The sequence below is a fragment of the Gracilinanus agilis genome, chromosome 3, assembly GCF_016433145.1.
Source record: "Gracilinanus agilis isolate LMUSP501 chromosome 3, AgileGrace, whole genome shotgun sequence".
Taxonomy (NCBI): domain Eukaryota; kingdom Metazoa; phylum Chordata; class Mammalia; order Didelphimorphia; family Didelphidae; genus Gracilinanus; species Gracilinanus agilis.
In genome coordinates, this window is record NC_058132.1 from 482240601 (window position 1) to 482266720 (window position 26120).

At 35.2% G+C, this 26120-nt stretch overlaps 1 protein-coding gene across 1 annotated transcript in view; it reads left to right on the forward strand.

The window, feature by feature from the left end:
• Positions 1-26120, forward strand: part of OCA2 (OCA2 melanosomal transmembrane protein) — a 236259-nt gene that overhangs the window by 167781 nt on the left and 42358 nt on the right. Inside the window, exons 9-10 of the mRNA XM_044669289.1 lie at positions 20860-20931; positions 23061-23126. Coding sequence (XP_044525224.1) covers positions 20860-20931; positions 23061-23126 — 138 coding nt within the window. The remainder of the gene's footprint in view (positions 1-20859; positions 20932-23060; positions 23127-26120) is intronic.

The following is a 26120-nucleotide window of genomic DNA, read 5'->3' on the forward strand; positions in this document are numbered from 1 at the left end:
TCTTCTCTCTCTCTCTCTCTCTCTCTCTCTCTCTCTCTTTCTCTCTGTCTGTCTGTCTGTCTCTCTCCTTCCTTCTTTTTCCCCTCTTCTTTCCCACTCTCTCTCTAGTTTATCTCTGTTTTATTTTTTGCCCCAAGATGTTTTGAAAAAGATGTGCGATCTTAGTAACATTCTTTTGATAAAAATATTTTCAGTAATATCATCACTCTCCATAGTGATCAATGGAAAGAGATCTGGAGACAATGACTGCCTTAAGCAACAGACAACATTACAAATCTTCATTTTCTATGCTTTATCTCTATTAACTAAGCTTTTAAAGTCTCTTACCAAAAAAAAAGATTTGCTATAATGGCAATAGAGAGTATTATTTGGAGGATAATATCGCTACAAATTGAATTACATTTGAAGAAGAAAGGTTAATTGCCAGGAAAGAAAGTATGTACATCAGTATATGAATAAAGCTTTAAAAAAGCAGGCATGGGGGCAGCTGGGGAGCTCAGTGGATTGAGAGCCAGACCTAGGCCTAGGTTAAAATCTGGCCTCAGACACTTCCTAGTTGTGTGACCCTGGGCAAGTCCCTTAACCCCCATTTCCTAGCCCTTACCACTCTTCTGCCAATACACAGTATTGACTCCAAGAGAGAAGGTAAGGGTTTTTTTTTTAAAAAAAGCAGGCATAAGGACAAAAATAAATAGTGCAACTCCTCTATTCCCTCCCCTCTGCATCCAAAACTTTCATGGACATTTGTGATTAAGGGAAGTTGTAAATGTACCTTCTGGAGTTGGGCATTTGTGTTTTGTTAGCAGAGATGTGGAAAGTCCTGAGTTTATTTAGGTATTATAATGTTTAAGTAATTTAAGGAAAGCTAAGCTTTTTATTGCCTCTGAAAAATTGTCATGGGCTTAGCAGGAAGGAGTTAACTTACTAGAATTATCTCATGATTTGATTGAAAAACACCAGTGCCTAGATATTGTTTGGATCATCTTTACCAGTTTTCCATTTTCACACAAATAGGATTACAGGATTATAGAATTTAGAGTTGTAAGTGTTCTTAGATGGTCAGCTAAGTGGAACAGTGTATAGATCACCAGGAATGGAGTCAGGAAGACTCATCTACCTGAGTTCAAATCTCGCTTGAGACATTTACTAGCTGTGTGACCTTGGGCAAGTCACTGAACCCTCTTTGCCTTAGTTCTCTTTTCTGTAAAATGGACCAGAGAGAGAAATGTCAAGTCACTCCAGTGTCTTTTCCAAAAAAATTCGAGATGGTGTCAACAGAATTCAGACATATTTGAAATGACTGAACAACAATAAGACTGAAGAACAATTAAGTGTTCTTAGATACTACTTAGTCTAACAACTTCATCCTACACATCATTGATCATAGATAATGAGAATGTGAGAAGTCATCAAGTCAAACACTTCTTATTTTATAGTGTTATAGGTGGTATGGTGATACTGGATAGGGCCTGATGGAGAGATGGCCCAAGGTCCTCAGATGGTACAATGACCTGGGCTGAGTGAAAGTGGGAAGCCTACATGAACACTGGGGCCCACAAAGTATTTGAAGCTCAGCTAAACACCCAACTCTCATCTAGCAGTGCCCAGGAATAAGTGTTCAAGTGAGAAGCTGTGAATTGGATCACACAGCTTCTCTGACAGCTTATCCTGGAATTAGATTGATGGATAAAGCTAGACTAATGGATAATGTCGATGACTGCAATTTGGTTTGCTTGAGGAATCCCTTCTCTCAGACCCAAGTATAAGATTATTGATCCTTAGGACAATAATAACTTTCACCTAAGTAGACTTTAAGATTTAATTGTAACAACTCAGGGAAAGGAACAGGGTTGAAGGAAAGGGGTGTTGGGAAAACTGCACTACGCTACTGATGATCAGGTTTGTCAATCAAGGGCAATCAGGTTAAGACTGTCTGCTGGAGAGGTTTCCCCCTCTGTGGCACTCTGGCCAGGCCAGGCACCTTTGGCCTTAACTAGATAGTCAGAGCCTTGATGTTGTTCTTCTTTGATGTTCAATGATTAATATATAGCACGATTTTGTCCAGAATTTGAGGATGTGATAACTATTGGAATAGGATGCAGATAGCCTAAGTAGGTTTGGTTGGCCTACCCTCCCAACCACCCAGGTCCCTTCTCAGGAGTGAGATTCTTGTTCCAGTTTCTCTCTTTTATAGTCCTTCCAGTAACTGCTTTTTGCCCTCTGGCTCATGACATCTGGGTTGATTCTAAATTCTAAAACTGTTGGGTGTCACTCATTCTGGACTCCATTTTGCATGATAAAATGATATTACAACAGATGAAGAAACTGAGTCTAGAGAAGTTAAACAACTTCCCCAAACTTAAAGAGAGAGTAAAAGTGACAAAACCAGAATATATACTCAGGGGAATATATCATCATAATAACAACCGTATTAGGTATTTATATATTTAACACAAATTATTTGATAGTGTTTATTTAGTCAGCTGGTACATAGGGCATTCAATTGTAGCAAAGTTTTGCTAACCTTTTTGAAATTTGTTGAGCCAGAGCTTAGAAGACAATGACTTCAAAAGAAATAATGGAGGCTCTTTTACAGGATGTATTTTCACTTGGCCCAATTAGAAGTTGAATGGTCTTGCCCTCTTGAAAAATCCTTTGAGACTACCCTTTTTAAACTTTTTAAGAGTAGTAATGGGAATTGGCATTTTACAAAGATGTTTCCTGAATGAGTACTAGTTGACAGAAGTCCCATTACTAGGAGAAATTCAAAGTTATTTTAAAATTCTGCTCTATGGTATGCATAAAATTGAAAAATATAGGGTCACAAATTATAGAGCTATTTCTCAAATGATTTGAAACCTCTTAGTTGCCTATGTTTATAAACGGATCTTAGAAAATTGCATGTGATGCTCATAATTTACTATCTTCCACAAAGCTTTCACTGATTTTAATGTCAAATGCATTAGTGAACATTAAGACACAGTTTTGAAATAATTTTCTCTTTGATGACTTTGAAAAGAACTTTTAAAAAGCAAATACAACTTGCCTTGAAAATGCAGTATGAGTGGGGAAGAGCTTTTTTCAATACTAACTAGTTTAATTGGATTAAATTAAGCCAATAGAATTATAAAAGCACATGCAGAACAGGGTTGATAGTTTCCTCTTTAGATCCAGAAATTAAAATCTGTCAGATCCACAGAAGATTAGAGCTGGAAGAAATTTTAGAAATTATCTAGTCTAACTTTTTCATGTATGGATGTCTCATGTTATAGATGGGTGTCTGGAGTTGGACCTTTTTTACTTTCCTGATTTTCACACCTGTAAAATGAGGGGCTGCCGTGAAATGGTCTTTAGGTATCCTAGTGATAATATTTAATGGTTCTAGAGAGGTAATTCTCCTTTCATTTTTCCATCTCCTAACAGATACTTTGAGCTTATATTTTTTAAATGAAAGCAAATTTAGATGGGTTTCATGACAGTCCTTCAAAAAATAAGGTGGTGAGATTTGTGTTTCAATATCTAAACTGCTTTTCTAATCTAGCTTGTTGACTAACTGTAAGCTAAGTGGAGTATTTAGCAAAAGTTCAGCTTTTAGAACATTCTCAGGAGTCTGCACCTGAATTCTTCATATATGGATCAGTATTAACTTGGTCTATGACTACTCTATTGATTAATTCAATCGGCTAATATGCTCAAAGATTTAGAGCTAGAAGGGCTATTGATTGTACTCCTCTCATTTTCAAATGGAGAAACTGATGCTTAATGGGGCTAAGAAACTTGCCAATGGTCACAGATCAAGAAATTATCAGAGGAAGAATTTGAACCCATATATTGATGTATTAATATTTTTTTGTGCTCAGTACTATTTTAGGCTCTGTACAGTGCTAAGCAATGTTATAGATGAAGTTTACTATTTACTTCAGAGGCAAGACTTACTTATGGGAAGCAGCATGTTGGAGCAGAAAGGGCTGGACTAGGAAGCAGCAGACCAGAGCTTTTTTGGCAGCTCTTATACTTCATATCTTGGTGACCATAGATAAGCCACTAAACTTAAATTTCCTTAGCTATAAAATGTGGAAAATCACTGTACTATTTATCTCATATATTTGTTGAGAGAAAAATCTTTTGTAAATCCTAAAGCATGATGTAAATGAGTATTTTATATATCACATGTATTTATGATATGTCTATGAATATATGTGCATTAATATGTGTGTTATAAAGCAATATTATGCACATGACATATTTATATTAAATATATACAATTATTGAGGTGTTTGTGCATGTACATATATATATGCACACATGTACACACACATATAAACATATCTCACAATTACACACTTATAAATGTATAACATAAACGCATGTACACTCATGTACACATATGTATGTGCATGTGTGTATATATTAACATATGCACATATACATACATACATGTATGTAAATTTGTGTGTATCCCTATTTCTACTATGGATATCTATCTCCAAACCTGTGCTTTCATTGGTGTAGGAATTTCCTGGTAAGGAATTTCCTCTGCCATTGAAGATTAATACTTGCTTTGTAATATAGTGCTAATAGTTGTAAACAGTATTTAGAGGTCAAATGACTTGCTCATACTTTCACAACCAGTAGATGAACTCCTAAGTTTTGTCAGAAGCAGGGATTCAAGTTATTAGTATTAGTTGTTATTGCCATTAGTGTTAGCTAAATATCAATGCAAAGCCATAAATCTGTTTTGTTTTGTTTTATTTTTCCCCCAAGAGATCAACTTCATTGAAGTGAAAGTCAGAATAGAGAAATAAAGTTAGAAATGTAATTGAACTCATATGGCGAAGCACACTTAACATCCTTTGATGGACTTTGGACCTACCTCTGCTGCTTGGCAGCCCAGAGAAAACAAGGATCTGACCTTGGTGCTGAAAAACCCCAGGACACAGGCTCAGCTCTGGATCATCCATGGAAGATGAAGTCATTGTTTGGCAGGACAGAGATATGGTCAGGTGTAGAAATTACCTGGCAAGAAATTGACTCCATTATATCCAATATTCTTTTGGTTATTATTATATTTTGATACATATTTAGCATTAATCAATGTTATGTTTATATGTGGTGTTATAATTATAAAATGCTTTATGTATATTATCGTATATGACCTAGCATATAAGAACATATTTATGAAGTGTTGAACTGAAACATTCTCCTTATTTTAAAGATGAAGAGTCTGAGAAACTTTCATTGATTTGCTTAGATGTACAGTTAGTAAGTGGTAGGTCTAAAATTTAACTCAGTTCTTCACCCTACTATTTTGCCTCAATGATAGCACTATATCCAGCAAGCCATAACATCATTTATGCTTTCACCTTGACCATTTTCAAATCTGCTGCTATACTTTACAAATGGACCTTTAAAGGTCATTCTATATAATAAATTGTAATTCCCACCTAGTTTTATAGGAACATACACATCCTCTTTCCCATTCCATCATCACTTTCTACCTATTATTCTTGGTACTGTGCTCAATTTAACACTACCATAGCATCTAGAAAGGGCATAGTTAGCTGACTGACCTATTGTTCCACTTAATATCTCAATGACTTTGCATACCAAAACACTTTTCCATGCCTGCCATTTTCCTTTTGTCAACCCTATTAATATGTGGGCTACTTGAGGCCAGGCAATGTCTCATTTTGTATTTGTATCACCATTATTTGGCATAGTGCCTGATAAACTGTACGCACTTAATAGATGATTTTAATTCATTCATAATAATTATTTTGTAATCTTAGCTGGTTAAAGTATCTTGTCAGTGATGAGGTGGGGCTCAATTCCTATATGAACCCCTTAGTTATATATTTTTTCTATGAATCCTACTCGACATAGACAAAAGTGAGTTTCCATCATTTTGGTGTTCAAACAAAGGGTGAATGATATATCATGAGGTGTATTTTATAGGGAGTTTTTGCACAGTGTAAAGTAGAAGATAGCAGAATGGAATTCCTGAAAAACTCAGGGTCAAGCCTCACCTAGAATTCCAGGGGAGCCCCCTGGAGAACTTTGGGTGAGGGGCAGTTGGAGAGGGAATTAAACAGTTGTTATCTGGGAGTTGAGGTGAGCAGTTCTTTCTGCTTGCTGCTCTTGATTTGGGGGTTCACCTGAGAGGCCATATGGGCAAAAGCCATTGTGGTTTCTACTCAGGAGTTAGCCTGTCTAGTAGGATTAGACCTTTCCAGCATCAATATAATAATTATTTAGTTATATAGAGATTAGAAACAATTACTATTAGCACTGAGAGCAAGTTAGCTAAGGTTTGTCACTCCCTCCTGGGAGGGGTAGGGGCAGCTTCAACCTGACAGTCCAGGGCTTCTCATTTCTTATCCAGATCCTAATTACCCCCTCTTGCCTTTCCCTTCCTTCCTTTCTTTATCAATATAAGCTTTATCTTCAATATCTGTGCCTGGGAATTATTTGACGATACTCACTGCTTACTGCTGCCATTAAGCTTGATTTTTATCAGTTGCCAGCTTAAGAAGACAAGTTCCATCTCAGCCCTCAACATTTGGATAACTAGCTACTACTCAGTCCTCAATCAGACCTGTGGGGAATATAAGTTAGAGAAAAGGAACATCATTAAAGATTAGCCTCAGCTGAATCTGGCTTGAAGATACTCAGCCCTGAACTCCATCATCAACTGAAAACGAACTGCTTGGGGGGAGGGGTTTGAGAGCAAGGAGTACTTAACCCTCTCCCTACTCACTCAAGCCTGTCTGTGTGGGAGGAGAGTGTCCTGCAGACATCTGGCCCAGGCCAATCTATCAGCTTCCCTAATATTTCTGTTATTACAAACATAACAACAGTTATAGATAATACTATTGGGTTTTTGAGATCCTTTCCCAACCTGAGATTCCATTATTGAATGAGTCTTTGATCTCACTCAGATCCTTTATAAATGTATGTTATTCAGCAGCTTAAAGAAAGGGTGAGGATCAAAATGACTAATTTGGAAAAAATGTTTTATATTACTGCATATGTAAAATCTGCATAAGATTTCTTGTTGACTCAGGGATGGGGAGAATTTGTCTCAAATTAAAAAATAAAGATTAAATGTTGTTTTAAGATGTAATTAATGGAAAAATTACTTTTTAAAGAAGGATGTAGATGTATCAATATAAATTCATCAACAGTGCCCAAATAATTCATGCCATATTTATAATTTATAGAAAGACAGAAGGCCATCATCATCACCATCACCATCATCATCATCATCATTTTTGCTAGATGAAAATTCATTAGCATCAGGTTAGGGGAACACAGAACATACACTAATAATAATCATCAAACAAATCTGAAATGCTAACTTCTCTCCTCAAATGAACTAATTTTCTCTTTTTTGTCTTTGCCTTATGCAAACATCTTTCCCCCTTTCTTGTCAAGATTCCAGATGGAATAGGAGAGGAAGTGCCAATATGACACAAGCCAGGCTCTTTTTCTATTTCTGGCCTAAACAGAAAATATAAAAAAAATCACTTATGCATCTTCAAATCTTCCCATTTCATGCTTACAGACTTGAAAGGCTTGAAGACATAACAGGAAATCCAGAAGTAGTTTAAAATGTTTCTTCCACCCCTCCCCCAATATTACATCTGAGCTTTTAGAAACTCCCTAGACACATAAATAAAGTGGAAGTGTAGCAAAATATAAGTATGTTTGTGCTGCTGCTCTTTTTTTAGTTCTGGAAAATTTTCACCTCTCTCACCCCCACTGGGCACTTGGGCCTTCAAATATTTGTAGATTTCATTATGATAGAAAAAAAGAATTAAAGACCATGAGAACTTAATTAGAAAGTTAGAATTTTAACAAATCTTGCTTTGTGATAGTCTTGGCTGAACATTTAGCTCTATTTCTAAGCTTTTCTTTAAATACAGATTCAGAATTTCAGAACTGCAACTGGAAGGAAACATAGCTATTAACTTGTCTAACTTCTTTATTTTACAGATGAGGACACTAAGGCCTAAGGAGGTAAAGGAGGGATATTGTAATATAATAGAACTTTGGATTTTGAGTCAGGAGAGACCTGACTTTGAATTCTGGTTTGACACTTACTGATTGTGATCTCTTGGGTATGTGACTGTGAACCTCTGTTTCAAGGTCATTAGTTGGAAAGCACTTAGTTAAATTTGAAGAGCTGTATAACTATCAATTATTGTTAGTGTTAAGTCATCCATCCAAGGTTGAATGACAGGTTAGCAGTAGGTCTAGAACCAGAACTCAATCTTCCTTCTGTTACTCATTCATTTAGCAAATAACTATTTTGTGTGTGCTGATTCATTATACTATGCTCAGCACTATGGGGCTTGGAGAAGGTGGGAGCAGAAAGATATATAAGACATTCAGAAGAGCAAGCAGTAATGGCAGAAATAATATCGTTGTGCTTCTTTTGAATGTGTTCAGAGCAATTGGACAATGTAAAGATAAACTGGTAATTAAGCCAATTGCCTAACTAGGCATATAATTCTTGAAATATGTTGTTTTCACCTGAGTGAAAAGTGGATTAGCTCTCTCCACTAAGTGAATGGTTTCAAAATGAGTTTGATTCATGTTCTGGATTAAGAAATATTGACGTTTTGTCAGAGCCTTTTGCATTCAGAGGTTGCCATTGTTATTACAATTGGCTTAGATGATACTGCTCTGGGAGCTAATAGTTGATATGATGCTGAAAACACAGCTGTGTTGAAACAAAGCAGTTTAAAAGCAACCACCCAACACCAAGAGGACCCCTGGCATTGTTTATTGTCTAAAGTGACTTTGATGCTCTGTCAGAAATTTTTTCATCAATTTGCCCAGTTTTTTCCCTTGCACTAACATCTCAGATGGTATTTTGCTTATAGGTAGCATTATAAGGTGATTTCTCTCATATCCCCAATGACATGGTCAGCTTTTGCTGGAGTTTCAGTCAAACATCTGTTAAACACCCTAGTGTTTGAGGTCCTGAGCTAGGTGCTCAGGATACAAAGACAAAAACTGAATAGCTCCTATCCTCAATGAGCCTACAGTTTAATGATACAGAGAATATGTATTGATAGACCTTTCTTTGAGATTAGAGGCTCAGAGCTATTTCCATACCATGTTGTCTCTCCTGACTCATTTTTAAAGTTCCATTTTATGGTATTCATGCCCCATAAGAGTGCTAACTAGTGAAAGCAGGGACTGTCTTATTTATATTTGTATCCACAGAACTTAGCACTATGGCTAGCACATGGTCAATAAACACACTCAACATATTATCTATCCATTTATGTGTCTATTTTTCTATACATCAAGTATATACACATTTAGATATACATATCTACCTCTCTTTCTGTCTCTCTTCCCTTTTCCTTTGCTCTCTTCCTCCCCTATTCCTTATCTCCCCTTTTCTTCCCCCCCCCCCCATCTTTTTTCTACTTCTGAGAGCTCCTGCCCTCTCAGGTGAGCTTCTTCTTGTGTACTCTTTAGTATCTTTAGTACCCTACAATACTAAAAACTACTGTTTCTCTCATCCATTAACAAAGGAACATATACGAGAATTTTGAGGAGATCTATGGGATACCATTTTATGATAATTAAGTGCATTGGGCAAGGTAGATAATTTTCATAGAGTTCTAGTCTTGGATTCCAAATGGCTTCAGAAGTCAGAAAGTTTAACATATTCCTAAAGAGAAATAATCTTTATGACATTCCCAAGAAGTAGTATGAAAACCTTTCAAGTTGATATAATAACACTTAGGTGAATCAATTAATCAAAAATAATTCAGTCAAATACATACTTATAAAGAACTCAAAGATAAAAAATAATAAACTCTTCATTTAAGGGGGGACATCAATGAATATTGGATAAGAATGCTGGATTTAGAAAGACCGAGGTTTAAATCCTACTTCAAGGAGAAACTGGGTAACTAAGTGGATAGAGTACCAATCTTGAAGTAAGGAGGACCTGGGTTCAGATGTGGCCTTGTGCACTTTCTAGCTGTGTAAGTCACTTAACTCCAATGCACAGCTCTTACTGCTCTTCTGCCTGGGAACAAATATATATTACTGATTCCAAGACAGAAGGTAAGGGTTTTTTGAAAATCCCCCTTTAGGTCCTATCTGTGTGATCTTGAGCAAGTCAATAACTTTTCTTTGCCTCATCTGTAAAATGAAGGAATTGTATTCAAAGGTCTTCAAAAATCCCTTCTAGCCCTAAATCAATGATCTTACAAAGTTATCACTATCTAATGGAGGTATGTATGTGAGGAGAAGATATTCTGTATACATGAATAATGTCACAAAGCAGAATGAGATTGAGATAAAAGAGAGCTCTAGGTCAATTTTTCTATAAAAAAATTTGACAAGTGAGAGCCTGCCTCTAACTTGGCCTGAAGCTTTTGAGAGTATTTGTTTCTAACATATTGTATTATTTTATTTCCAGATTTTGAATTAATGCTCAGGTTTGATCTTTAAACCTCTTTACTCATTCTTTTGTTCCTAGCAAATTTAAGGAATGCTCTTTACACTTTTAGCCTAGAGCATCTTCCATTTTAGGAAGGGAGGAACATTGAAAAGTGAGATTATGAGTTTTATTCTACCTACTTAATGAGAACCAGTATAGTTCAGGAATGTATGTGGGCATCAGGACAGCACGTTTGAGTCTTACATTGAAAAGTGTTGAACAAAATCTTTTCTAACTGTTCAAAACTAGATTTTTTTATTTTAGACTTTGGAATCCTAGGACTAAGCCTGTGATTTCCCATCATCATCAAGGAATCATGGAAGGATTGAGAGAATGATGAACCACCTCATCATTGACTATTTACCAAATAGTGATATCTTGGGATGTCTAGGGGAGGGCCAAATAATGAGCTTCCAAAATTGTATTTAATGACTCAAAGGAGCTAATGTCAAGATTTATCACTGACCGATTAATTCGTTGGTTATCGCTAGCCTGATCAATCAATTCATTTTCTTACTCAGAACCCAGTCTCTTAAGATTTTAATGATCACACCTTGGAGAGATGACAATGGCAACATTTGATAGTTATATAGCCCTTTGACCAAAGGGGATCAGGGCTGGGCTTAGAGAGGAAGTAACATTTGAGCTGGTACTTGAAGGAAGAGATTTTTTCAACAGGAAGAAATGAGTCAAATGCATTCTCGGCATTGAGGATAGACATGGAAAAGTGAACATTAAATTAGTGAATAGCTAGTAGTCCATTTGGCAATAGTATATAGTGCTAGAAGACAAATGGAGCTATATTGTCAAAGATCAAAGAGTGTTCTCTGCATTTCTCCCCCTTTTTCCTTCTCACATTTTCCCATTTATAGTCCAAATTTTGTTATCTTCACAATAAACCAGTCCCTGACTCTCCAGTCTCTTCCTTTTTTACAACCAATACCTTTCAGTGATTTTGTGGCAAACTCTTTTTTTGAAATCCTTACTTTCTGTCTTGGAATTAATACTAAATATTGACTCCAAGGCAGAATCATGGTAAGAGCTAGGCAATTGGAGTTAAGTCACTTACTTATCCAGAGTCATAAAACTAAGAAGTGTCTGAAAACTCATTTGAACCCAGGATCTCCCATCTCTAGTTCTAACTGCATATATTTAGCTTTTCTAGCTGCCTCTAGCATACTCTATTAAATTAGATGGAGAAGGAAGTGAAAGCCTATGTGTGATAGGATTAAGGAAGAGGAAGAACTTTTATTTCTGATTTGTGAGGTTATATCCTCATGATGCTAAGCCATTAGTCAAAAAACCAATCAGTAAGGAAAAAAAATCAGTCAAACTGTTAGTTTGGCACTATATAGGCAAAACACAACTCACTGGCTGACTGGAATTTTTGTGCTTTTGCTTCTTGTTTTGGCACTGTATGAGCATAGCTTATGCCAAAAGAAGCTCCATATTTTCCCCAAAATGGTTTTTGACAGGAAAAAAGGCCAATATTTTGTGTAGCTAGGACCTTTGGAACACAAAAATGGGAAATTGGTCTCTTGTCATCAATTTAAGTAGATAGAGGGCTCCAACACTATGGCTCCGGAGTTAAACACTGTCTATCGAAAGCAAATGCTGGAACAAGTATGGTATTCTCAGCAGAAAGGTTTTAAATGAAAGAGCAGCCTCTTACAAAGCTATTTTTTGCATCAAAGTCCTGAATAGTTTATTTAAAAATCTTGTGAGACATACCACAAAAGGCAAAACATTTACAGCCAAATTTTGTGTTGAATTATTTACTCAATATTTAAATATACTATTGGATAATTGCTAACATTTTAATATGCAATGTGCAGTTGTATACTGATTTAAAAAAGTAGTGCCCATTTCCCCCCTAATTTGGGATGCAGAGAACAGTGAATTGGATCTCTTCCTCTGATTCCTATGAATTTATATCTACTGCACTTTGCCCTTTAGATTTAGGGACTTATCATTGATGTTATGATGCAAGTTTCACAAAAGTGAGGTAATTAATGCTCCTGTTTGATGAATTTCCTCTTCAAGATATAAGGTAGAATAAGATTTCATTTGGTGCTTATAAGTGACTATGAGTTTTCTGACATTTTTTATTTTCCTTGAAAAATATTGGTGCCTTTTGTTTTTACATGACATTAATTTCTGAATATGTATCTAACCCTCCTCAGTGAGTTTTTGTGACAAAGACAGAATACCCAAAAAAGAGAACAAGGAAACCTGCCAACACATCAATTATATCTCCTAGCATATGTGACATCCCAGATGATTAGTGTCTCACCTCTCCAACAAAAAGAGGGAAGTGAATTTCTTCTTCTCTTCTTTGGGTCCAAATCTTGTCATTTTAAATTTCACAGTATTCAGTTATTTATTGTTCTTTCTTATTGTTACAGTCATTGCAAATTTTTCTATATTTTCTTTTCCTTGTTATGCTTCTTTTATACCATGGTAGTTCAAATAAAACCTCCCATTTCTACGAGTTACTCATATTTTTGTTTCATATGGCACAATCACATTTGACTGCTCTTGTATATGGCTATTTGTTTAGTCATTCATTCTCCAAAAAATGAATACCTGCTTTGTTTCAAGGCCTTGGTGGCCACAAAAATCCTGTTGTGAATATTTTAGTCCATATGAATCTTTCTTTCTTGGGATATATACCTAAAAGGTGGCTCTCTGGATCAAAGGTCATAGACATTTTAGTCATTTTACTTCATTAGATTGTGAGCTATTTGAGAGGACATAAATGTTTGTTCACTGACTAGAATAACTGCATTATTTTCTATCACCTCCATCAGCAATTGACTCTTTTACCTCTTTGCCTATTTGTTAATTGTTTTAATTTGTATTTGTCTAATAATTAGTGATTTGGACCAATCTTTCATGTGGTTGTTAAAAGTTTGCATTTTTTAAAACCCTTACTTTTCATCTTGGAATTCAGTATTATATATTGGTTCCAAGGCAGATGAGTGGTAAGGGCTAGGCAGTGGGGGCTAAGTGACTTATACAGGATGACACAGCTAGGAAGTGTCTGAGGCCAGATTTGAACCTAGGACCTCTTGTCTCTAGGCCTGGCTCTCAATCCACTGAGCCATCCAGCTGCCCCCTCTGCATTTCTTTAAAAAAAAACTTTTTGTTGCTATCCTTTGGGCACTGATTTAATAATTGTTGGTCTTTTATTTCTATTGATTCCCATAATATCTTGGCTACCAGACTTTTGATGCAAGGATTCCCTTCCCCCTTTTCCTCTTCTCCCCCCCCACCCCACAGTTGACTACTCCTCTTCTTATGCTAGTTGCTCTGGTTTTGTTCATACAAAAGCTTCCAATTTTATGTAATCACAATTATTTCATTTATTTAAATCTTCTTTATCCTTTGTTTAGCGAAGAATTTTTCTCCTAGACATAGTTTTAAAAGATGCCCATCTATTTTCTCCCAATTTAAAAAATTATGTAGTCTTTTATATTTGGTCCTTCCTTCCTTCCTTCCTTCCTTCCTTCCTTCCTTCCTTCCTTCCTTCCTTTCTCTCTCCCTCCTTTCCCTCCCTCCCTCCACTTCCATTCCCTTCCTTTCCCCTCTCCTTCCCTCTCCTCTCCTGTTCTCTTCTCTCTTCTTCTGTTTTCTCCTCTCCTCTCTTACTTTTTAAATACTAATTGGTGAATACTAAGTCTTTCCCCAAGTAGCTTATGTTCTTTGGTTTAGGTAGACTGGGTTATTGAGTTTGATTGTTTCTGTTTATTAATTTTTTAGTTTGTTCCATGATTTACTTTCAATTTTGAACTACTATCAAATAATTCTGAAAATTACTTCTTTACTATATAAGCTGGGGCCAAAAAGTTCTATTCCCTTATAATGCCTACTCTAAAAATTATTTCCTATGAAACTTTAGACCTTTGATTCCTCCAAATGAATTATATTATTGTCTAGCTCTATAAAGTAACTCCTGGTAGTCTGACTGCTAGAATTCTATACCATGAGCAACGAATACCCTTAAAATTATTCAAATTTCCACTTATTTCTATAAATATATTTTTGGTTTCTTAAATAGGATCATGCTTTTAGGGTTTGAACGGACCTTATAAGTTATCTAATCCAATTCCTTCTCTTGAGTGAAGAAACTAAGACTAAGAAAGCAGAACTTAGTTCCTACAGTAACATGGATATTAGGAGTGGCTTAGAACTGAGATTTTTTGACTCTCAATTCAGCATTTTTCAACTATTCCACACTGATTCTTTTGACAATTTCTTATTTGTAAGAGGAGAATCTTTGGTATAGTGTGAGTGCCTAGAAGGCAGTGGTCTTACTTTGTCTTCCTTTGTCATCCCAGTGCTTGACATAGAGCCTAGTATTTAGTAAATTTCCTTTAATTAATATTTACTTAATAAATATTTGCTGCTTGATTGATACTAATGATCAGACTAGGACCTCCTCCAAGATGCTCAGGCAAATTCCCATAATGCTAAGCTTCCAGGCACAATTTCTAGGGGATAGGCTCCTGAGAATAAGTAATTATTTTTCCATTTAATGTTAATGAAGAGATATCATGTAGGACAAATCAAGATCTATTCACTTCTGATATATGATTAGGCACTAGGTTATAGGCCTAATATTTCTTGGGTTATGCAAGTTAGGATGAGGCATGTTGCATTCTCTAATATGGAGGTAGAGGGTGTCAATCTTAAACAATCCTTTTTTGTTCTCTAGCATTGTTGCCTATGTTTATCATAACTGTGCTTTTCTTTCCAGTAGTTGAAAAAGTAATTTACTTAAGCCTTGATATTTAGGAATGTCCATGATTGCTTCTGAAACAACTCACTCTTTATCTACAGAACCATTTTTTAATTTCTTAGTTTGTTCCACATGACCAAGGTTGGTCTTTTGTTTTCTTATCTTTATTTTTTTGGTGTAAAGGAAATGTTTTGTCCAATATGCATTTGGAGCAAGTCAGGCTTGTTATTATAGAAACCAGAGATTTGATTTTTGGAGTAACTATACCAATGCTATTCATCCTTCTAGGTAAGAACCATACTTAATATAATAGAGAAGCACTTATATGTTTTTTATTATACTCGGTCAGAAAATGTTTATTAGATGAATTGTGCAAATACAGGTATTATTTGTTTCTTCTCAAGAGTAATATGATTTAGCTTGTGAATATGGTCCAGATAAGATTAATTGGAGTCACTCCATAGGATATCATTTTGAACCAGTGCCCCAATGTTTTTAGGTTCATTTTAGCTATAACTCTTCCTTAATGCGATCACCTTTTAGTTCTTCTTTTGCCATTTGACTCTTCATTTGAGTACTGACATGATAAATTTTAAGTTTTCTGATTAGAGCAGCTCCATTTTGAAAGTGGAGTTTTAAATTAGGTCTTTTGGAGGACTAGATAGATTCTAAGGCCGTTGATATTTAAAGCTGTCTTCCTATGGTTAGAATTGATGAGACTTGAGTACAGCTGTACTTGAGTACAAACTAATGAAAGTTTTTTTTGGTGTGCATTTTTTTTCTTCAGCCATCTGAATAACACAGAATTCGAGAATTAAAAGGGGACCTCAGTGGTTAACTAATCCAACCTGTATTTAAAATGAAACACCATTATAACATATTTGAAATATGATCATCCAGCCTGTGCATGAAGATCTCCAATAAGTGGGAATGGCCATTCTTTAAAAAGTCCATTTCAGGTTGGGATGGCTCTAATTGTAAGGTTTTTTAGTTTTATTTTTTAAAAAAAAATCAAGTCTAAATCATTCTCTTTGTAATTTCCACCCATTGTTCCTGGATTAATTCTCTGAGGCCAAACAGTAGCAATCATATTCCTCTTCTACCTGACAGCCTATCTAATACTTAAACGTGGCTCTCATGATCTTCAGAGTATTTTCTTCTCTATCACAAGCATCCCCATTCCCTTCCTCTGATCTTTCCATGATGACAGGGACTCAAGGCTTTTTACCGTACATACTTTATTATACCATACTCTTTACCATAATTTTTTTAGGTTCCCTCCAAGTAATTGACTGCCATTTTTATAGTGAGAATCAAATGGAATATATAAAGTTCCAGGTTCTTCTACCTTGTGAAGGATGAAATTATCATTAAGATAGTTGTTGATGTCCTATCTTCTAATATCTTCTCTTCTCTGGGATAATTTTTCTATTTCCTTCACTAGGTCCTCAAATGTCATGGGGTCAAAATCCTGTTCCGTCTTGGTTAACTTCCTTTGTGTGCTTATCAGCATATTGAAACAAGTTAGGAATTTGTTATTTTCTCTCCAATGGGGGAGAGAGAGAGAGAGAGAGAGAGAGAGAGAGAGAGAGAGAGAGAATCAGACAGACAAATAGACAGACTCCAATTGAGATCTAGATAAATGCAACCTTTTATCATCATTATAATTACACATCTACTGAGGCTTATGACATGTTTCTTGAACTCCTCATACCTTTATTTCTATCCAAGTCCGTAGCATTCTCCAATGATAAAATCACTTAGGTTTCTCCTTTCATTGATCTTTACCTAAAGACTCTTTACCATGTTTTCTCTCATTGTTTTTAGATTTTCTTACATGACTAAACTGCTTAAAAAATTTTATTCCATCACCTCCTTTACCTATCCTATTTTTTGAATAGGGGATTCCCATCCAGAGAAACATTGTCATAAATTTTGTCTCACTAAGTTTCAGTGTTAACTATGAGGTCTAATAATTCTTCTTGTTTTATGGTTCCTATTTGATCTAGGTGGTTATCTAAACTTCAGTCATTTTGTATTGAGTTCATAGCTTTTGTTAGTGTTTCCTTTTTGGCATTTTGCTTGTTTGTCACTTATGAGTATATCAACTATGATTATTCTTTCTTCATAGCTCCTCTTTATGGACACCAATTTGGTGGATATACATACGCAGTTTCTCTCATTCCCTTTTAGTTTAAAGTCCTTTTGATCAGATTTGCAGGACTCCTGGCAAATACATTTTTATGAACCTTTGGTAGATGTGTTCTAATCCTCAAGAGGAGTCTGTCACCCTTATATTTTAAGATATGTTCCAAAAGCCCAAATTCTATTCTCAGTTACCAACTGTTTACTTCCCAAATCCAGTTTTCTCTTTGGTATCTCTTGCAATCAATGAGCAACATTGAAGAAAACAACCTTTGTCTGGTGGTCCTTTCTTACTCAAGAATTTGTAGTAAGTGGTAATACGTTTTAGATTCCTTATGGCAATATAACTTGTGCTAATGTAAGTCACTAGAGCTCAATTGTCATATATTTTGCTGAGTCTTGGTATGTTTTCTTCTGTCTTGAGTACACTATCCACAAATATAAGACAACTTTTTTGTTATCAGGTCAGTAATAACTTCTATTTTGTTCTCCATTAGGAATTCATTCATTACTGCTACTGGTTTCTTTTTCCTTTGACTCTTATAGGAGTATACTTCATTTTATAATTTCTATGACTACTTTAACTCTAATTAAATGATGGCTGCTAAATCATTTCTAAATATCCTCATGGGTCACATAGTGACTTAGAAAATCACATCTTTATATATTTTAAGTGTATCAGTTAATTAAATTAGATAAGTACTATATTTTAATCAGGTTCAGGCTACACTTTAGAGTGTTTTAATCTGGGTGTGGCCCTCTGACCAAGCATTTGACACCTCTTTCTAAAAGACACATTTCTTTCTTCCTCAGCATCAAGCTTTCCCCTCTTTAGAAAGATCCTCAAATCTTTCCTTCCTTCCTTTCCTTTCCTCCCTCCCTCTCTCTCTCTCTCTCTCTCTCTCTCTCTCTCTTTCTTTCTTTCTTTCTTTCTTTCTCTAAACATATAGCTGTTTTCTCCCTTCTCTTTTATTTCATACTTTTCCACTTTACATGCTGTAGATAAAACACAAATTTCCTGACTTTCACATTAGGTGAAAATTTCCATTTCTTTATGAATATTTTATCAAACCCAAAAACTTGGTATGTGCAAAGACATTTAAGTCCTTGGTCTTTGCTTCTAGGAGGCAGGAAAGTCTATTAGTGGAATAAAGATAGTGGTTACATGGCAGACTTACAAATATCACTCACTCAATGGAAGTGAGAGTATAAATTAAATTAAAGATACTTTCCATATTGAACAAATACTTTACTTATTTAAAAAACTACCTATTTGTTTGCACTTGGTTGTTTAGTCATTGTCCTTAAGCATGTCTGGAAATCCATTGTAGTCAATTATTATCTTTTAATTACTTGATAGTTCCACCTAACAGAAATGCTATTATCTTCCATATCCTCTAATTGTTGCTTAGTGATTTCAATTATGTTCTATTCTTCAAGATCCCATTTGGTTATTTCTTGGAAGATACTGGGCTGGTTTGCCATTTCTCTCTCGAGCTCATTCTACAGATAAGAAAACTAAGGCATATAGGGTTAAGTAACTTTCCCAGGGTCATATAGCCAAAAGGTGCCTGAGGGTTGTATTTAAACTTAGGAAGATGAATGTTCATGACTCTACTGTGCAGCCTTGCTTTCCATATTCTCTAATACCAACTTCCATTTCCTGTCCAATTTCCAATTCCAACCTGTCAAGCTAATCTTCCAATTCACTTTACCATCCAATTTGTCCCATTTACCCTTTCTGACATTCTTTTGCCTTACCATATACTGCCTCTTATTTCTCCTTCAATCTCAATCCTTTGGTCAGTCTCTTTTCATCTCATATTTCCTCAGTAATCTGTTGATTTTTGAACCTCTTTAACCTTGTTCCTTCCTCTTCAATCTCTCTGATAGAAGCCAGAAGTAGACTCTGAATCTAAAATTCTTTTCCTTCAAATGTTCCTCATTTTCTCCCAAATTTCCTCTCCCTACATTCAGTCTCTAGTCTTATTCATCATATCACTGCTCCAAATCACCAAAACAATTTCTTTCTCTTCTTCAGATCAAGTCCTTTTTCCTTCTACTCCTTTTCCCTCAACCTTTTGTCACAGAAACTAGACATAGAAACTTTTTTTTTATTCTCCCATGTCTTACTTTTAAATTTAGGCTCATGATGTTTTCAACCCCTCCCTTCTTCCAGTAGATTCAGTATATCTGAACAAGCATTTCCTGAGCATCTGTTTTTTTTTTAAAAAAGACCATATCAGAGGAGATAAATATTTCAGGATCTTGTCTATGAATAAGTAAATTGGTTTAGAGTTATTCATTTTGTTTTTAATCTGAGTTCTGACATAATTTTCTTTTAAAAATAAAAAGGTAGGAAACATGGAAACACTTCAACAGTGAATGATGAACTCAAATATAGAAAAAAAAACTATGTGTATAGCACATAAAAAGAAGTGTCAACTCTTATTTCCTAGTTCAATGCAACTGCTTAAATCAGAAGGTTATCATTTACCAAGCCCACTGAGGGTGAAAAAAGATTCTGTGACAAAATCTAGTCATAATTCAGATAGAAATCATAAAAATGTTTGAAAATTCTGGCTTCCTGAGGCACCAGTAATACTGTATAACTTCTTGAATATTATTCTTACAATTTTTCTCTTTCAGATTTCCTATTTTAAAAACCAACCAAATCAACATCCCCCCCTTCCCCATTGCCTTATGATTTTCAACTTTACTTTAAAAAATAGATTGTCCGTTTGTTGATGCTCCATATTGTTCTGCAAAAGTGGGTCAGAATGAAAAAAAAAAGGCATCACCGTAGACTGGTTTCATTGTAGCAATTAACTGGATGAAGAAGCTGCCTTTGAACATTTTCCTCTTCTGGCTAATAGCACCATAGGAACAAATGGAATCCCAGGGAGGCTGGTGCTCCATCTATCAATACATTTGCAGCAGGCTTGTTCTGATAAAATTAGTAGCAAATGAGGTTTGCTGTCTACTATTAATTTTCTCCACATTTTTTTCTTAGAAATTTTACTTCTATTAGAATAATAAATAAAAACCAAAGATACTTGTGTGATTCAAGGATAATATGGAATACTCCCAATTAGATTAAACATTTGGCTGTATACATTTGGTTTAATAACATTCTCAGTTAATTGGGCAGAATTGATTTGTTTTGTAGAACTAATGTTCCAGTTACCTAGGGATTAAATTGTTATAAATCAGTAATGACATTTTAGTGTAGACTTTCTGATAGAACATGCTTTACCCAGTTTTTCCACTATGTTAGCAGGAAAATTTAATTATTAAGTAAAAGGAAGCCTATTTCTTCAGGGGCTTCAAGCCCTGCACTATAGTAGTCCCCATCGCTTTTGACAGTGGTGAAATGAAATGATATAATAACTGGCAAATACAATAGACATGTGCAAATATTTCCTGTTTAGTCCTATTATGTGAGAAATTGTATGGACTGGAATAGAATTTTCCTCCAATAATTTCTTTTCTTTTATTGCAGATTGTTCACAGAACTCTGGCGGCAATGTTGGGCTCCCTTGCTGCATTAGCAGCATTAGCTGTTATTGGTGACGTGAGTTGCACATTTTAAATGCTTGACTTAATGTCGTGGTAAGATGTTATGGACAGAGCTTTTAGGAGGATTCAGTTCAATTTTAAGTGAAATTTCTCCTTCCTCCTTTCATTTCTGTTAAATTTCTTTAGTCAGTTAAATTTTTTAGCTGGTTGTCCTCCAAGCTGATGTCCTGGAAGATGATAATTAATTTTTTCTTTTTTTAAAAAACCCCATATCTTTTATCTTAGAATCAATACTGATTCCAAGTTAGAATACTGGTTAGGGCTAGTCAGTTGGCGGTAAGTGACTTGCCCAGGGTCACACAGCTAAGAAGTACCTGAGTCTATATTTGAACCCAGGACCTTCCCTTTCTAGGCCTGGCACTCTGCATTGAGCCACTCCACTGTGCTGGTAATTGTTGTTTAAACAATTATACACAGTTGGCTTTCTTTTTGGTTAAAATTAAATAAAAACCATGTAGAGAATCAGTTGGTTTTCATGAACATAGATCTAGAACTGCTAAGAACCCCAGAGCCCAGTTAATTCAGTCCCTTCGTTTTACAGATGAAGACATGGAGGACCAAGAAGGTTAAGTGAATTATTCAATAGGTCACAAACAACAGAGGCATAGAACTAATGTCATCTAAATCCATGTATTGGGAAGAATGCTCACATGGCTAAGTTCAAACCATTTCTGTGTCACTAGTTTTCAAAATACTAATGATTTGACTGAATTAAATAATTAAAAAAACATTTCTATGTGTGTAGCTACACAATAATAACAACATGAGGCTTTGTGACTCAAATGAAGGAGATAAAACACAGAATCCTAAGTGTAGCTTTGGAAGAGACACCAGAAGCTATTTAGTTTACTCTTATACTTTTACAGGTAAGGAAACTGAGGCCCAGAGTTAAGGTGACTCTTTTCATTCTTTTTTCAGATGCCAAAAGGGATATTTTGGTGACTTCTAGCTCATTTAAATTTTTTAAAAATCTATTCTATATAATTAAATTAATATTTCTAGATTCCTTGACAGAGTATAGCTATAAACTTAGACATTCTTCTTTTTTTGGATTTGTTGGCATTGTTGAACCTCATTTTTTCTTTTAGTTTGATCTCAAGAAAAATATGTTTAGTTCTTACAAAGCATTTAACACTGTGTACTAGGTGCTGTTTGAGATACCAAAGAAATATTGGATGGTCTTGGTCTATCTAGTGTTTTTAGTATGATTGGAAAGACATGATAGTTTAGTAACAATATGAAACTGTTTATAATTAAATACCATAACATGTGATATGAGCAAAATGAACTATATGAGTTCAACAAAAGGGACGGCTTCATGGAGAAGCACAATGTCCTGGCATTGAAAACAGGCAAGATTTGGGTAGGTGAATAGATGCAAGGCAGAACTGACAATATCATGGAGGAGGATGGAATGCTTCCCAACTTCCCACTCTCCAATTGGTTGAGCACATAGCTCTTGGGCAAGGCCATGGTCCCTTTAGAGACCATTGTTCTATCTATTGTATTATATTGCCTATCATTTAAAATGGAACTAGATTAAGAATGACTAAATCCATGTGAAAATCTTTTTTTTCATATATATATGCATGCACATGTATATATATTTCTTTAACCATTTGTATGACCTTGATGAAGTCATTTTTACCTTTTTATTCCTCAACTCCCTCATGTATTAAATGGAGATGGTTATATTTGTCCTCTGTCCATTCCTGGATTAATATAATGTTAAATTATATTTTATAAATTCAAAGAAATTATTTGAAAAGCAGATAGCATTATTTAAATTCTATATTTTAAAAATTACTACTATAACTTTGAGAATTCCATCAATGGATTCTATTAAAAATAAATTTAGGATTAGAGGTCAGATGGCTATGTTGGAATAAATGTTTCATTTCTTTATCTGATAATATTGGTTCTGACTTTCTAAAAAATTGCTAGATGCATGCAGTTGAATTTGTGAGAACTAGACTGTCAGTGCTCTCCAGAGGCAAGGAGTCTAACTAATAAATTCTAGCCCATTGGAGAGGGTTTTTAAGTGAGAGGTGTTTATATGCTCACAGCTAATGACTACATTGGTGATACACAATGTTCACTGATGATTTTCTTCTTTGATTGCAGAGACCCAGCCTGGTCAGAGTGGTGGAGTGGATTGATTATGAGACTCTGGCATTATTATTTGGAATGGTAATTAAAACCCTCCCTATGAGACATCGGTATTGGACCTTGAGGATACTTTCTTTAGCTTTTACAAATGGTCCTCTGTTTTATTAAGACTCAGAAAGGTTTGAAAAATCAATGCTTGATTGGGAAATGTTAGCCCATGTTTCCTTAATTTTTTTCCCTGAAAACAATTAAATGCCTTGACAGCTCATAATAAGTGCTAGTTAGTTTTTATCTGTACATTTTAACTTTGTTCTAGTGATAAATATAGTATATTTTAAAGATTAGAGAAATGAAATTTCCCTTAGGTTAATACTTTCCATATCTTGATAGGATCAGACTGATCAAAACATAAAGTACAACTCCCTCATTTTACAGATGACATAACTGAGTTGAAGTGACTTATTAGTATGGTATCTCAATTTAAAAACCTAGATGAGACTTTTTGGTGGATATGACAGTACACTGTAAGCTACTGGACTGGGAGTTAGGGTCTCACAATTACTCTGGTTTCAGAATCCTTCTTTCTCTCTCATCTGTGTGATCTTGATTCTGTCACCTATCATCTTTTCCAAAATATTTCCCCCAATAATCCCTTTCTGTCTCCAAACTTTGATCTTCAATATACTGTTTACTGTGCATGTACCTAAAAATACCCACACCTTATCTCAGTATCTCCTTAAAATATAACAAACTATATTTAAAATTTTTATTTATTATAGATATGGAAAAACTTTCTCTTCTTGAGAGCAATGTGACTGAAGATGCTTCATTAGTTTTGGAAAATCCTTAAGTTTGACATAGATATAGGGCAAACTTGATTCTACCACATCCTTAAGATTTCATCTAATATGTCTCCTCTTTTTCCTAACTAAACTCTTAGAAAAGACTGTCAACAACACATTTTCAGACATAGCTAATGTGGAAATTCATTTTGCTGGGATATGCAATTACATATTGAAGACTGTCTTTTTTTCATAAAAAAATTGTTCAATAGTAGGTTATCAGAGACAGATTAATAAAAACCTTTTTACTTGAAAAATCACATAAAAAAGCATGTCTACTTTCCTATCTCTCATTTACTTCTCAGACACTTTGTAATCTGGCTTCTGATTTCATCATGTGCCTGAAATGCTATATCTAGTTACCAACAAATTCTCAGCTAATGAGTTGGTTGTCTTATCTCACTCCTATTCCTGCTTGATAGCACTGTAGTATTTATTGTTGACTAGCCTCTTCTCCTGGATAGTATTTCTTCTCTGGCTTTTTTAAATTTGGTAGGATAAAAAAGTTTTGCTTGGGCCCAAAACATTCTTAAGTGGAAATTGAACCAGATTAAAATATAACAGGGAACTATAACAAAATGTAGATAAAACTACATTTTAAACTAATTTTATCTAATTCAGTCCTTACATATGCATTAGTGGCTCCCATTTCTATTTGAGTTTGATACCATTACCCTGAACCAATACAATCATATGCCATACCCTAACTCTATTTATATACCTACCTGTTGTTTACTCCAAAAGAATATGATTGTTGAAGTCAGGGATCCTCTAGGGCAGTGATGGGCAAACTATTGACCGCTGGCCAGATGTGGCCCCCTGAAATGTTCTATCTGGCAGCCAGACATTATTCCTAATCTGACGAATACAATGAGGACACAATACAATGAAACTTCGAAAGAGTTGTGTTAGAAACAGACTGATAGATGAGCATTTCCTTTCCTTTGGCCCCCTCTTTAAAAAGTTTGCCCATCACTGCTCTAGGGGATACAAAAGTGTAAGATTCCATCTTTGTTCTCTATGAGATTACAGACTAGCTCAAGGAAAATAGAATATATAGAATAAAAGATGTAAGTAAAACCAATCAGTATATGCTTAGTGCCCAGAATATCAGTGAGAGTAAGTTTCACACTCTCTAATTCATTCTTGGATAGGTCAGCTGACAGTTGACATTAGTAGTAAATGGAAGTGCCAACAAAGGTCTTTAAATCTCAAAGAAATCAGTAGCAAACTTAAGAAAATTACTATTTACCATTAATCTCCACCTTACTCCCAACATCACATGTAAATAACTTTGTTAATGGGCAGAAAGAGAACCAGCCTTTGAATCAAGAAGATCTGAATTCAAGTCGTGACATTCATATGTATTGGAAAAATAATTTCTCAGGGCTCCTGGCAACTTTCTAAGATTATACAATAGAAGAATGGTTGAATGGTTGAAATCTGCACTGGTAGAAGGAGTTTCCTCACAAGGAGTTCCCTTTATTAGAATGTGTCAAACATGTGGTTTGTTGGCCACAATGGGCCCATGACATTCTTTTTTTTTTTAAACCCTTAACTTCTGTGAATTGGCTCCTTGGTGGAAGAGTGGTAAGGGTAGGCAATGGGGGTCAAGTGACTTGCCCAGGGTCACACAGCTGGAAAGTTTCTGAGGCTGGATCTGAACCTAGGACATCCTGTCTCTAGGCCTGACTCTCAATCCACTGAGCTACCCAGCTGCCCGCTCCCCCCATGATATTCTTAAATGGAGCTTAAACCAGATTAAAATGTAACTGGGAAGTGAAATAAAATAGATAAAATTACATTTTAATCTATGTCAATATGAAGCCCATATGTATCTAATATCCTTCAGTGGTTCCTATTTCTATTTGAGTTTGATACCACTGCCCTGAACCAATGAAGTAATATTTCAGAGTCCTGACCTCCCCCCAAAAGATGATTTAAAGATCAAATATCTATATTCTGAGTAGGAGTTTCAAGGGTCCTCTATCCTTACATTCCAATGGACTGATTCAGCTGAGAGATTCTTACCGAACCACTTGGCCTTGGTCATCATTTGAAACAATCAGCTCCACCATGCCAAGTTGGATTTCCCAACCTAGAATAGAGGCAACTACAATATCCTTGAATAGGCTGATGGAAGAGGAAAATGTAGGAAGAAGAAATGAGGGTAGGTGTTGACCAAAATAATTTATATTTTAGATTAACAGGGATGTGGATAGAGCATTAGGTT